This window comes from Pan paniscus, chromosome 17, assembly GCF_029289425.2.
Source record: "Pan paniscus chromosome 17, NHGRI_mPanPan1-v2.0_pri, whole genome shotgun sequence".
Lineage (NCBI taxonomy): Eukaryota > Metazoa > Chordata > Mammalia > Primates > Hominidae > Pan > Pan paniscus.
In genome coordinates this window covers 65,558,580-65,571,788 of record NC_073266.2, presented here as the reverse complement: position 1 = coordinate 65,571,788, position 13,209 = coordinate 65,558,580, and the positions used below count along the sequence as shown (strand labels likewise).

General features: G+C 52.2%; 1 protein-coding gene across 4 annotated transcripts in view; it reads left to right on the top strand.

The window, feature by feature from the left end:
* The window catches only part of ZBTB7C (zinc finger and BTB domain containing 7C), a 386,078-nt gene that overhangs the window by 368,294 nt on the left and 4,575 nt on the right, over nucleotides 1-13,209 (top strand). For all 4 annotated transcript variants that reach the window (XM_034943641.3, XM_055102785.2, XM_034943640.3 and 1 more), the window contains one exon: nucleotides 3,948-5,171. In XM_034943641.3, the coding sequence (XP_034799532.2) occupies nucleotides 3,964-5,171 (1,208 nt within the window). In that variant the 5' untranslated portion in view covers nucleotides 3,948-3,963. The remainder of the gene's footprint in view (nucleotides 1-3,947; nucleotides 5,172-13,209) is intronic.

The following is a 13,209-nucleotide window of genomic DNA, read 5'->3' as shown; positions in this document are numbered from 1 at the left end:
TTAGCAGAGACTACTGTCCTTTCTTGGTTACTTTTGTGATCAGAGGCAGGAGCTGCAATTGGCTGTGGTTGGGAGCATGGCCTGGGGAGCCAGATGCAGGCTCAGGTCTCTGTGCCCTCACTCATCCTCTGTGCATCAGCTCTTAGTGGCTTCATTTCCCTCATCTGTAAAATGGGAATGATGGTAACAATAGGAGCAAAATGCATTATTGTGAGGACTGAGTAAGCCTAAGGGCAGATGGCAATCCTGACTCCTCTTTGGGAAACCCATTGTTTAGGGAGGATATTTAACCTGAAAAGAGAAGGTGCCTGCTTGGCCTGCCCTATCCTCCCAGTTTGTTTCATGGGTCCTGTTATATAAATGGAATCTGAAGCAAAGAGCTCGGGGCCAAGGAGACGGGACAGGTATCTGATGGGTCCCCTTTGCCCACTGCACAGATGCTCACACCACACCTGACTCTGAGCATCCAAAACTAAATGTGGCTCAGACTTGAGGCCTCCCATCTGATCCAGGCCTCCAGGGGCTGCTTGCTGGCCCCCAGCCCAGCTGCCCAAAGGCAGCCTTCTTGGGGCATGGCAGCCCCAAAGGAGCCTGCCGGCATGCAACCACGCAGGCTGCCCTGGTTTCCTAAGCCCTCTGCGTTCCCTTGGGTGCCCACCACTACAGTGGGGAACCAGGGAAAGGAGGAAGTCACTAGGAGCTTCTCTCCTCATCCAGCATGGGAGGATGTGGAGATGTAGGAGGTGGCCTCAGAGCTCTCTCTGCAGCACAGCTCATTGAAGCCTCAGCCTGGGGACACCTTCCCTGGTCAGAGAGACAGAGGGGTGTCCATCAACTAATCCTACACAGGCCCTCGAGGGATCTGGGTGGGTATGGTCCATCTGAGCCCCCAGAGAAATGCGGAAGTGGAATGGTTTGTCAATAGACAAGAACCATGTTCAACGGGGCCACTCAGAACAGAACCTGGCCCCTCAGACCAAGGGCACCTTGGTGGGGCTGCCCACTTTGTGCCACTGTTCCCACAGCCTGGTACACTGTTCTCCACATCCTCCCAAGCTGGATCCTTCTCCTCTTCTAGGTCTCTGCTCAAATGATGCTTCCTCAAGGAAGCCTCCCCTGTTCACCCTGGGTAAAGCTCCCCCCTCCTCTCCTCCCTTACAGCTCTGTGGTAGATAGCTGGATGAGAGATGGAGAGAAGCGAGGAGATTGATGAGTGGCTTTAGGTTGTTTCCTGTCATTTGCTTCTCTTAAACTTTTTCTTTTGAGATACTTATCATTTCAGCTACAGTTGTAAGAGATGATACAGAGACATCTCATGTACCCTTTACACAGTTTTCTCCAATGGTAACACCTTGCAAAACCATAGTACAATATCAACCAGGATATGAACACTGGTATAATCAATATACAGAACATTTCCATCACAAGTATCCCTCCTGTTGCCCTTTTATAGCCACACCCACTTCCCTCCCACCACCACCACCTCCTTAGTCCCCAGCAACCCTCATCTCTTCTCCATTTCTGTAACTTTATCATCTCAAGAATGTTATATAAATGGAATCATGCAATATCTAACCCATTGGGATTGGCTTTTTTCACTCAGCGTAACTCCCTGGAGATTCATCAAGGCTGTTGCACATATTGAGAATTCACTCCTTTTTATTGCTGAATAGTATTCCCTGGCGTGTATGTACCACAATGTTTAGCCATACACCTTTGAAGGATGTCTAGGTTATTTCCAGTTACTCACTATCATGCATAAAGTGACCATGAACATTTGTGTATGAGTTTTTCATGGACATAAGGTTTCATTTCTCTGGGGTAGATGCTCAAGAATTCAGTTGCTGGGTCATATGGCAGTTGCATATTTTGTTTTTTAAGATCTGCCAAATCATTTTCTAGAATAGCTGTACCATTCTACATTCCCACCAGCAATATACGAGTGATCCTTTTCTCCACATCCTCACCAGCATTCGGTGTTATCAGTATTTTTTTATTTTAGCCACTATCCTATGTATGTAGTGATGTCTTATGATAGTTTTAATTTGAATTTCCCTAATGGCTCATGATATTGAACATCTTTTCAGATTAGATGGCTTATCTGCCATCTGTATACTCTGGTGAATCTTGCTGTACATTTTTATTGCAGTTGTTATGTCCCTTTAAGCTCTGTTAGAGCAGAGGCCTTCTTGATTTGTTCTCTGTGCATCCCCAGAGTACAGTACAGAGCCTGGCACAGGGAGACTACCCAATAATATTTAGAGAATGAATGCATGGACTGCCAGGGTCTCTGGCCCTTTTAAAGATGAGAAGGTGGGAAAGCAGTGAGGCCTTAGCTCTGGGAAGCCTCCTGAACACCTGGCCAGTGGGATTGCTTAGGGAATGCCTGGGCTGCCCCATGGTGGAGGAGAAGGTGAGGGCAGAGGAGGGGCACCCAGCATCCTCCATGCCTGCTGCCTTCCCAGTGCCTCCAGGCCCCAATGACACTTTATGAGCGTATACTTCTCACTCCTCCCCTCCCCCTGCCTCTGCCTTCCCAGGACAGAAACATCCAGAAGATAAACATCCAGAAGATAAATGTGTAAGGATCTCCAGAACTCTTCCCACTGGGGCATGGGGCTTTAGGATTTGTTTTCCTTTTTGTTTTGTCCCCACTTTATTTGTACCAAGATAAGGGCCAGGGCTTTGCTAGGATTTATCTAGATGAGCCATGTTGAAGCTTTGCTGTAAGTAGAAGAGCCCTATGAAGCTTGTCCAACCCACCTTATTTTATTGTTGTTGTTGTTGTTCTGATTTGTTGTTTTGTTTTAGGCTTTTAGCAGCCTGAAGCCATGGTGTTTAGTTTCTGTCTCCAGTGATAAGTGGAAAAGAGGGATGAGGAAGGGTCTTTACTGGCCCAACCAGAAACTAACAAACAACCCATGACTATATTCTCTCCTTGGATGCCCCTACCTGCCCTGGCAGATGCCACATTTTGTCCCGGTTGACTGTGTTCACCTGGGCTGTGAGCTGTGCTTCCTGAAAGGAAGGGATGCCAGTTGTCCCCTGTCGTGCCCTGCTTTCTTCTGGTGGCTGCCACTGACCATACTTTATGTATAACATATACAATGATAAGGTGTCTCAGAAGACGCTTCTCACCACAGGGGTTGATATTTTCATGAGGCTAACAGAATTTAGACATGAAAAATTAACTAACAATGTACTTGAATTTATATTTATATTGCATTATATTTATATTGAATATTGCATTTATATTTGTATTGAATTTAAATATAGGTGAAATCACTCTCAGATATACACATATAGGAAGTTAGTTTTTTTTTTAAAAAAAGGATCAAGATTTACAAATGGAAGGAAACTTCAACTACAATGAACGAGTAAGGTCAGGAAGCAAAACATACCACAAGGCCCCCATTTACTTGCTGAAAATGGGCCACGAAATTTGTTTTAAGCTTCCTAGTAGCCAGTGCAAAGTGTAAGTCTGTTACAGAATCAGAGGATTTGTGAGACAAATCAGAGCATCTTCTCAGCAGAAGCACTGAGAGGTCCTTGCCCCACAGAGGTGGGTCCTGTTCCTGTAGCCAAGGCAACAGCTAGGTTCATGAGGCTTTTCATCCTGCAGTTGTATTCTGCAACTGCATGTTGGCAAAGTGGAAATCAGTAACACCAAGCCTGAGAGAAGGCTTGCAGCCTTTGGTGAGTAGCTGACACCAGCTGCCCAGTGAGAAGCCTATCTCTAAGAGTCTTAGGGGTCCAGAGAAAAGCCCCAGCTTGTAAGCCAGGCTGTGAATTGCAGGTGAGATTTGGCAAGGCTAAGAGGTAGGAGGACTGGCCTTGCAGTGGACAGGGAGCCCTTATGCCAAGGAGGTGGCTCAGAGTCCTAGAGTTGAGACCCCTCCTGGGGCCACGCTCACTAACCCAGTCTTCTTCTCTGTGTGTCTCTGCAGGGCTCTGGCTGAGAACATGGCCAATGACATTGACGAGCTCATTGGCATTCCCTTCCCCAACCACAGCAGTGAGGTCCTGTGCAGCCTCAATGAGCAGCGGCATGATGGCCTGCTGTGTGACGTGCTCCTGGTGGTGCAGGAGCAGGAGTATCGGACCCACCGCTCCGTCCTGGCTGCCTGCAGCAAGTACTTCAAGAAGCTTTTCACAGCCGGCACCCTAGCCAGCCAGCCCTACGTCTATGAGATCGACTTTGTCCAGCCTGAGGCTCTGGCTGCTATCCTGGAGTTCGCCTACACCTCCACGCTCACCATCACCGCCGGCAATGTCAAGCACATCCTCAACGCAGCCAGGATGCTGGAGATCCAGTGCATCGTGAACGTGTGCCTGGAGATCATGGAGCCTGGGGGGGACGGGGGGGAGGAGGACGACAAGGAGGACGATGATGACGACGAAGATGATGATGATGAGGAGGACGAAGAGGAGGAGGAGGAAGAGGAGGATGATGACGATGATGACACGGAGGACTTTGCTGACCAAGAAAACTTGCCTGACCCCCAGGACATCAGCTGCCACCAAAGCCCTTCCAAGACGGACCATCTCACAGAGAAGGCCTATTCAGACACCCCCAGGGACTTCCCTGACTCCTTCCAGGCTGGCAGTCCTGGCCATCTGGGGGTGATCCGGGACTTCTCCATCGAATCTCTGCTAAGGGAGAACCTGTACCCCAAGGCCAACATCCCCGACAGGAGACCCTCCTTGTCTCCATTCGCCCCGGACTTCTTTCCACACCTCTGGCCAGGGGACTTCGGTGCCTTTGCCCAGCTGCCTGAGCAGCCCATGGACAGTGGGCCACTGGATCTGGTCATCAAGAATCGGAAGATCAAGGAGGAGGAGAAGGAGGAGCTGCCCCCACCCCCACCGCCACCCTTCCCTAATGACTTCTTCAAGGACATGTTCCCTGACCTACCGGGGGGGCCTCTGGGACCCATCAAGGCGGAGAACGACTACGGTGCCTATCTCAACTTCCTGAGTGCCACCCACCTGGGAGGCCTCTTCCCACCCTGGCCCCTGGTAGAAGAGCGCAAGCTGAAGCCCAAGGCCTCTCAGCAGTGCCCCATCTGCCACAAAGTCATCATGGGGGCCGGGAAGCTGCCGCGGCACATGAGGACCCATACTGGGGAGAAGCCATACATGTGCACCATCTGCGAGGTCCGCTTCACCAGGTGCGCATGGCAGCCCTCGGGTGCGGGGCACAGGGCCAGAGGCCATGGGGGACAGCAGAGTTGGGCAGGGAGGCTCGGGGTGGAGACAGAGACCCAGATAGATCCCAGACACATGCAGGCTCATGGCTAGCAGGGGTGCTAGGCATCACCTGGTGCTGTGACTTTCAAGCCCTTTTCAGGGGCTGCAGTATTTTCTCAGATACAATATTAGGTGGAAGCCCATGACATGAAGCAGGTAAGAGCAGGGCTGTTCTGGCTGGGAAGGAAGTGAGGTGGCTCAAGCACCTGGGTTGCTTGGCTTCCTCTTCTCCTTCCAGCTGTAAATTTGTGGAACCCAGTTTTAATGGATGGCACTCCCCCGATGGAGTGCCGCCCCTTTGTTTGATTTGGAGAAGCAGCCACTGACCTTTATTAAGCATATTCTGCATGCCAGGGGCCGTCCTAGGCACCTTAAATACACGCTTACCACAGCCAGGCCCTGGGAAGATGGGGAGACATGGTTGACTTTGTTATGACACATCTCCCAGTGGCTAGCTGACCAAGCATGTGTGCAGCTGGAAAATGGCAGAGCTGAGACTGGAATCTCAGCCTCTGTGTAATAGCAAAGCCGGTGACCAGTAGACTGCAGAGATGCCTGTAGGTCCTCTCAATCATTTTGGGGTCAGACCTAAAGGCTGGGCCTCTTTTTATGTTCTCCTCTTTGCCTTTCCATTTGAGGAAGGGGGACAACTTTATGCTGTTATAAAATTTGAAATTTGAAGTCAATACATTATAAACCTTTCATCTTTCATAGACTCTGTCCCATTCAGCAAACATATGTTATATGCCTACTCTGCACAGCAACTTTTGTAGTCAAAACTGATTGGCGGGTTGACGTGGGGTCAGATCTGCCCACTGCCAGCTTTGGCTAGGCCTCACTTTTGGAAAATACGGCCGGTTGGTGCTATCTGTGGTTCCTGGTGTGAGGCTGATCTTTTCAGCCATGTCCACAGGTGGGGAGGGCTCTGGTGGGCGGCCTGGCATCAGGGTTTGGTCATTTCAGTGTATCCTGTGTGAACAGAGCCTGGCGATGCCTGCCCTGTGAACATGACTTACTAGACTAGGTCCCTTCCCCACACTGCCACTGTCACTCTCAAAGAACTCACCTTGAGAGACCCACACTTGTTCCGGTGGCGCTGCTGCTGCCCCACTTCCTCTTGGAGATGTATCTTTGGGAATTGGTGGCAGCTCATTCTTTTGATTTTCCTCAGTGAGCCCAAAGCTTTGGCCCGAGGACACAGTGCAAGGTTGTGAATGAGACTGGATATCAAATCAGGGACTATGCTTTTCCAGGAAAAAAAAAAAAAAGATGAGTCCTCTAAAGTCATGAGACCTGTTCTTCTGGGTTGCTTGGAAACTCTACTGGAAGTTGCCAGAGAAGAGTTTCAGAAATCCGTTCAGGTGACACTGGTGTGGCTGAAATAGCTCTGCAGGCTCCTTAGGGGACTGCTTTGAAGGACAACACTGATTATTTCCAAGGTGGCCTTGGGGTCCTGCTCACAGCTGCTTCTGTGAGGGGAACCCCAGACAGCATCTGTCCCAGGTGCTTCCAGTGACAGTGGAGGGAGAATCTGCAGGAGCAGAGGGGAAGGGCCTCACAGACCCAGGATGTGTCCCCTTGCCCTTAGCAGTGAGCTAAGCCAGCCACCCGGCAATGCTGACGGCAGGGCACCCTGCTCCTGTTACTCCCCAGAGCAGACGGACCCAAGGTTCCCGAGATTCACCTCCCCTTGGATGTCCCTCAGTGACAGCCCTGCCACCCCAATGCCACCGTGGGTGATGCTGCCCCCTGCCTCCTCCTGAATTCACCTTAGCCCGACAGAACCAGGCAGAACACCAGAACAGGGCTTGGCAAAAGCACAGGAATACGGAGGGAGATAAGCCAGAGCACTGTGTGAAAGCCGGATTCAAGTACAGCTCACCCATCTTCACTGGGGGCCTGGCTTCAACCCGAGAGTCCCAGCCCCTGCATATGACTTTAAGGATGCCAGGAAGCTCTTCACAGGCCAGATCAGGAAAGCCAGCCATGTTATCAGCCCGGAGCGCCCTCTCCTGCCAGCGCAGGCTCTGCCTCCCTAACTGCCCATGCCTGCCCCCTTGGCAGATGGCTAACAGGAGCACCTCTCCCTTCAGGGGAGACCGAGGCTGGTGACTCCAATTCCAAAAGGATCTGTGTCTCAGGATATCGCACGGTGGCCCTGCTGGCACTCTGAGCCCCCATCTCCCTTCTTCCCCACTCCCTTTCCTCTGGGCCTTCCCCACGCACAGCCTTCTGTGAGGTCCACGCCAGGTCTGGACAGTCTGTGCACCCTGTTTTAAGGGAAGATTTTAACCGTGCGTAGTCACTGCAGACAGACTTCTCACCCTCTGGACCCTGGGACATTCTCTGGGAGTGGGCGTCCTGGTTTGGGCAGCAGTGCTATGTTGTACAGGAAGGTGACATTCCAGGTTCCTCCCTCCCAGCACATTCCTGATGGTCACTTGGGGTGGCCTCTCTGTCTGCAGTCCCCACTCCCAGCCAGATAGGCAGTGGGGCAGCTCTGGTCATCCAGCCATCTGGCCTTGGGTTACTCCTGCTCCAGAATGACGGCCATCTGGCCCCAGGCCTGTCTCCAGCTGAAGCCGCTGCATTGCAGCCCCCTCAGCACCCCCACCACTTGTTCCCACTGGTCTCTGACCCTCCCGAAAAAGATCAGACAAGCTCTTGGGTCCTTCTCTTCCCAGGAGGAGAGAAACCCCGAGCTGGGGAAAGGCGGGGTGGAGGAGATGGCTCCAGCCTGCCTCCCTTCAGAGGCTTTATTGCTCACTGTGGGCTGTGGCTGTCCTTGTGGGACACTCCCCACTCTCCTCCCCCTCACATTCTTCAGAATCACTGGGCCTTTGCTTCTCACCCCATCTCTGGAACTGCCTGGCAAGGATTCTTTTCCGTGCTTGAAGAGCCCCAAGCGTGGTCTGTCCAGGTTGAGGTTTTCCTGTAATTCTCCCTGTGGCCAAGGCTCCCTGCAGCCTTTCCACGGGGACCTTATTTTTGGCTGAATTCCCCAACGCGATTCCTAACACCTGCCCCTTCCACCTGGAAGCTCTTCAGCAGCCACTTAGAGCAGCGACGGCTGCCTTGTTGATGTAGAATTCCCAGACTCCCTTCCAAGGCCACGCCAATTCCTGAGACTGGGCCCTGTCATGTCACTCTTGTCCCCGCAGCAAGGACCCAGACATGCTGCCCTCAGGTCCTTCTCTCGGACATGATTTCCCCTTCTGGAACCCGAGTCTTTCCTTCAACACAGCTGAGCTTCTGCCCTGGCAAAGCCCCATTTCCTCCCTCCTTGATGTTGGGAAGAGCTCAGGGTCCTGTGACACCCTCCCCGCCCCACCCCATGGGGTGCTGGAGAGGCCTGCCCTTCCCCTGCATGGTAGCCCTTCAGCCTCCCAGATGCCAGCTCCCAGAATGTCCACACCCCACGGGGACGTACTAATGACCTCAGCAGCCACAATCCAGGGGGAGGACATGGGAATCCTTCCAGCAGAGCCCCTCCACCCCTAAGGCCCTGCCTGCTGCTGTCATTCTGTGGGTCTAGAGAGGAGGGACAGAGGCCGCCCCACAATGATATTGTCTGTTCTTTGGTGTCAGGAACCTCACCTCTGAGGCAGCTCTAGATTCCAGCCAGTCCTACCAGGTGTCCCACCACTGATCTGTTCCAAATATGAAATCTCCCTAGGCAGGGCCTCAAAGGCATCAACCAAACTATTTCTTTGGCCCCATGCTGTCCCTTCCTAGCTCTGGTCACCCCATAGCCACTTGGGCTCCCTTTGCCTGTGCACTCCCTCGGTTTAGTTCAAAGACACCGTTTTCCTCCTGGGAAAGGCTTGTGCCTGTGCTGGCCGTAGAGGCAGCTCCTGTCCCTTTCAGGTCTGACTTGGGACACAGAAACAGCTCCAGGTCATAGGGAAGAGGCAGTCTGGACCAAGATTACCTTAGATCCTCTTCATCAGGAGTCCTTTCCCTTCTCTTCCCAGAAAGTCTGGAAGCCAGGAGCCAAAGGTTAGGATGGCAGGGTTCGGCCAGAGGTGACGCCTAGGAAGGGCCTAGAAGAACAGGGAGCATGTGATCTCAGGAAGATAAAGCATTTGTCTTCATGCATAGGGACACTGCTATGCTTGGTGGGTATTTTCCCTGCCCACGGACATCCCAGGTCCAGGTGGCCCCCGCACACCTTTTTGCCCCATCTGCAGCCATCACTGCCAACTGGGCCTGGCCCTGGGCCCTGTGAAAGCCTGTGCATCTTCCGCCTCTTAATTCCCACCACATGGGTCCTTGATTGCAGACCATAGAGACTTGCCCCCTGCCTCCCCCAGCCCTTCTGTTAGTAGCTCCTAGAGAGCATGGCTGGCTGGTCTCCCTCCTGGAGCCCCTGTATCCTGTCACAGCCTGGCTCCCAGAGATGCCCCAGCCATGCCTGATGGGGACAGTAGTGAAGGCAAGAAACTGCAAAATGAAAACAGACTGGCCCAGAGACAGCAGAGGTCCCATAGAGCACACCGTCCTGGGCGAGGATGGACGACCTCTGCACCGCAGTCACTCTCTGACAAGGCATGCTTTCCAGTTCCGCTGAACCCCGAAGGCTGTGCCTTTTAGTCTCCACCTGCCTCCTCCAGTGCCAGCCGAATGCTGACCACCTTTGTGCCCCCACAGCTACCTGCTCTCCAGACAAGCCAGCAGCCTGGCTTTTGTCTTCCCTCTATTTTCTTTGTAGTCCTCCCACTCCTGGCAGCTCTGGGAACCCTATTAAGATAATGTAATGGCATTAGCAGTGGTAGCAGGAAGAGTGTGTCTCAAACCATCGGGTTACAAGAAGTCCGGGTAGAGGCTGCTGGGAAAGCATTATCCTGATTGGGAGCCTTTCTGGAGGCCACAGACCTCAGGCCAAGGCCCCACAGCCCTTTTCTTTGATTCTGGGAATGAGCTCGTGAGGACTCACATGACTTTCCCGACGATGAGCTCTCCAGGCTGAAAGGAGGCATGTAGACCGAGGCTTGGGTGCATATGTCCTTGGCTGTCCCTGATGTAGAGAGATGGAACGAGATGGCAGAAAAGGGGACCAGGGCCAGAGGGGAGCATGTTGGATTTGTAGTCGGAGAGTTCTGAAATTGGCACCACTAGTCAGTCACCAAACGCGCAGTGAGCCTCCTCTCTATCTACATTCAGTGTTGTGTGTTGTGCAGAGTACGAAAGAGCATCCCACAGGTTCTCATCAAAGCAGGTACCAGAACTCCATGCCACGTGCAGGGAGGAGTGCTGGGAGGAGGGGGGCTGGAAGGAGGAGGGCTGGGAGGAGGAGGAGGGCTGGGAGGAAGAGGCACCCTGGCTCTGGGCTTGGCCTTCTGGGAGGGCCCTAAGGATGGAGCATCGGTGTCCAAGCACAAGACATGCACACACGGGGAAGGAGCCAGGGTTTACAGGGCATCCACCCTGTAATGTGGTGGGCTGTGCACTGGGGGACCGGCAGTCCAGTTCATACCTGCAGGTGTTCAAAGATGCAGAGTTGCCCAGAGTGTGGGGCAGCATACCATGGGGGGCAGGCAGGAAGCTGGCAGAGGAGATGGCAGTGAGCTTGTGAAGAGCCCAGAAAGCCATGCTAAGGGGTAAGTGAGCACGCAGGCCATTGGACAAGGGGGCCTTGGGAAGTTTTAAGTGGAACTGCCAGACCTCTATTCCTACAGAGAAGTAACTAAGAGCTCAGCTCCTGAGATTCCAGCTAGAACATATTCCAGCTAAACTCACGCTGCTTCCACAGGCAGATTGAATATGTGAAGCAGCAAGGAAGCCAGCCAGCCACACAGACTCCAGAAGGAGATTTGGCAGAAGCCCATTACCCAGATGCATACACTTATGGAGCACTAGAGGCCCCAGGGATGCAGCCCAACCCGCATTTTAGAGATCAGGAAACTAAGGCCCAGACCAGGGAAGGGAACTGATCTAGTTCTTGGAGTGTGCCCGGCACCACCTCCAGCTCCAATGCACGTCACGGTATCCACAGGAAAGGTCAGTGTAAAGAAGGAGGCTGTGTGGCCCTAGAACACCATTCCCCCTTTGGTCCTTTCTTTCCTTATCTTGGAAGTAATTAGATCAGTGTTTTCAAGGTCCTGAGAAGTGTACTGCTAATAGTGTAGCTTACTGGGCCCACTGACTCAGACTATGAATCAGAGTGTGGTAAAGTATGCCTGGTAAACTAGATGATCCTCTGAAGTTTTTTCCAGAACTGGCTTATCATGAGCTTTGCCTACTCTTCCCACCCCTTGCCCCCATTCCCACAAATGTCTCCATTAGGGAAAGCTCCTGCCCAGGGCTGAGTTCCTCCCATTGGCATACCCCAGTCTTCTGGCCACAGAGGCAGAAAGCTGGCTACCGGTGCCCTCTCTTGATTGTTCTGGTCTGCCCTTTCTGCAGCAGTCCTCTTAGGCCTCAGGTTGGGAATCCCTGCTGTGAAAATCCATCCTTTCTCATCCCCAGAATAGCTTACAAACAAACCACAGCCAGGTAGCCCCCCAGGTTCCTTTGCCCCCACCAGCTGTATACCTTTGGGAAGCTCTTAACTTCTTTGAGCCTCCTTTCTGCCTGTGTCCAAGTGAGGGAATTACACCAAGTGTGTTGAATCTAGCTCACGCAAACCCAGATTCTCTCCATCTGCCCTGGACAATGGGAAGTGATGTCTGGTCCTAGGTTTAGCTCTGCAGAGAGAGGTTAAATAACTTGCCTAAAGCCATCCAGCAAGTTGGTGGTGGGTCTGAAGCTACAACAGGGACTCCCAGACTCCTGGAGGGGCCCTACCTCTACACCATATGCCTCTGAATAATGAATTCCCAGGGTCAATGAAGTCATGTATTTACCTGCCCATAGCAGATGTTCAATAAAAGGATATCGTAGGCACCTTCTCAGCACTTCTTACATCCTTGGACCAATTGCCACAAAAATGGGACTTCTTTTAGATACTCTAATGAGAAGTTTGGGAGGCATTTGAAGATTTACCACTTACATTGTCCATTGTTTGAGAGTGACCCTAAGGATCAGTACTACTAATTATGTGTAATAGTGACTTAAAAAAAACCTACCTGGCCAGGGGCGGTGGCTCACACCTGTAATCCCAGCACTTTGGGAGGCTGAGGTGGACAGATCACGAGGTCAGGAGATCGAGACCATCCTGGCTAATACGGTAAAACCCTGTCCCTATTAAAAATACAAAAAAAATTAGCCAGGCATGGTGGTGGGCACCTGTAGTCCCAGCTACTCAGGAGGCTGAGGCAGGAGAATGGTGTGAACCCGGGATGCGGAGCTTGCAGTGAGCCAAGATCGCACCACTGCACTCCAGCCTGGGCGACAGAGCGAGACTCCGTCTCAAAAAAAAAAAAAAAAAAAAAAAACCTTCCTTGTCCGGGCACAGTGGCTCACGCCTGTAATCCTAACACTTTGGTTGGGAGGCCGAGGTGGGCAGATCACAAGGTCAGGAGTTCGAGACCAGCCTGACCAACATGGTGAAGGCCTGTTTCTACTTAAAAAAATACAAAAATTAGCTGGGCGTGGTGGTGCATGCCTGTAATCCCAGCTACTCGAGAGGCTGAGGCAGGAGAATCACTTGAACCTGGGAAGTGGAGGTTACAGTGAGCCGAGATCGTGCCACTGTACTCCAGCCTGGGCAACAGAGTGAGACTCTGTCTCAAAAAAATAAAAATAAAAATAAAGAAACCTGCCTCATAGGTTGTGGTGAGGAGTAATGAGATGATGCATTTAAAGCCCTGCTTAGCTGATTCTGAGCTGAGCCCTCTGCCAGGCCTGGTGAGGGAGCCCAGCCGACCACCTAGCATCAGTGTTTCCATCAGAGCCTGAGTGAATTTGTGGAGGCCCAAGACATATCCCTTAGGACTGGGAAGTTGCATCACTCCAGGGGTACAGGCACCCGACACTTCCATTTTCACAGTCACAGTGCTGTGGTGAGAAAAGAGGCCT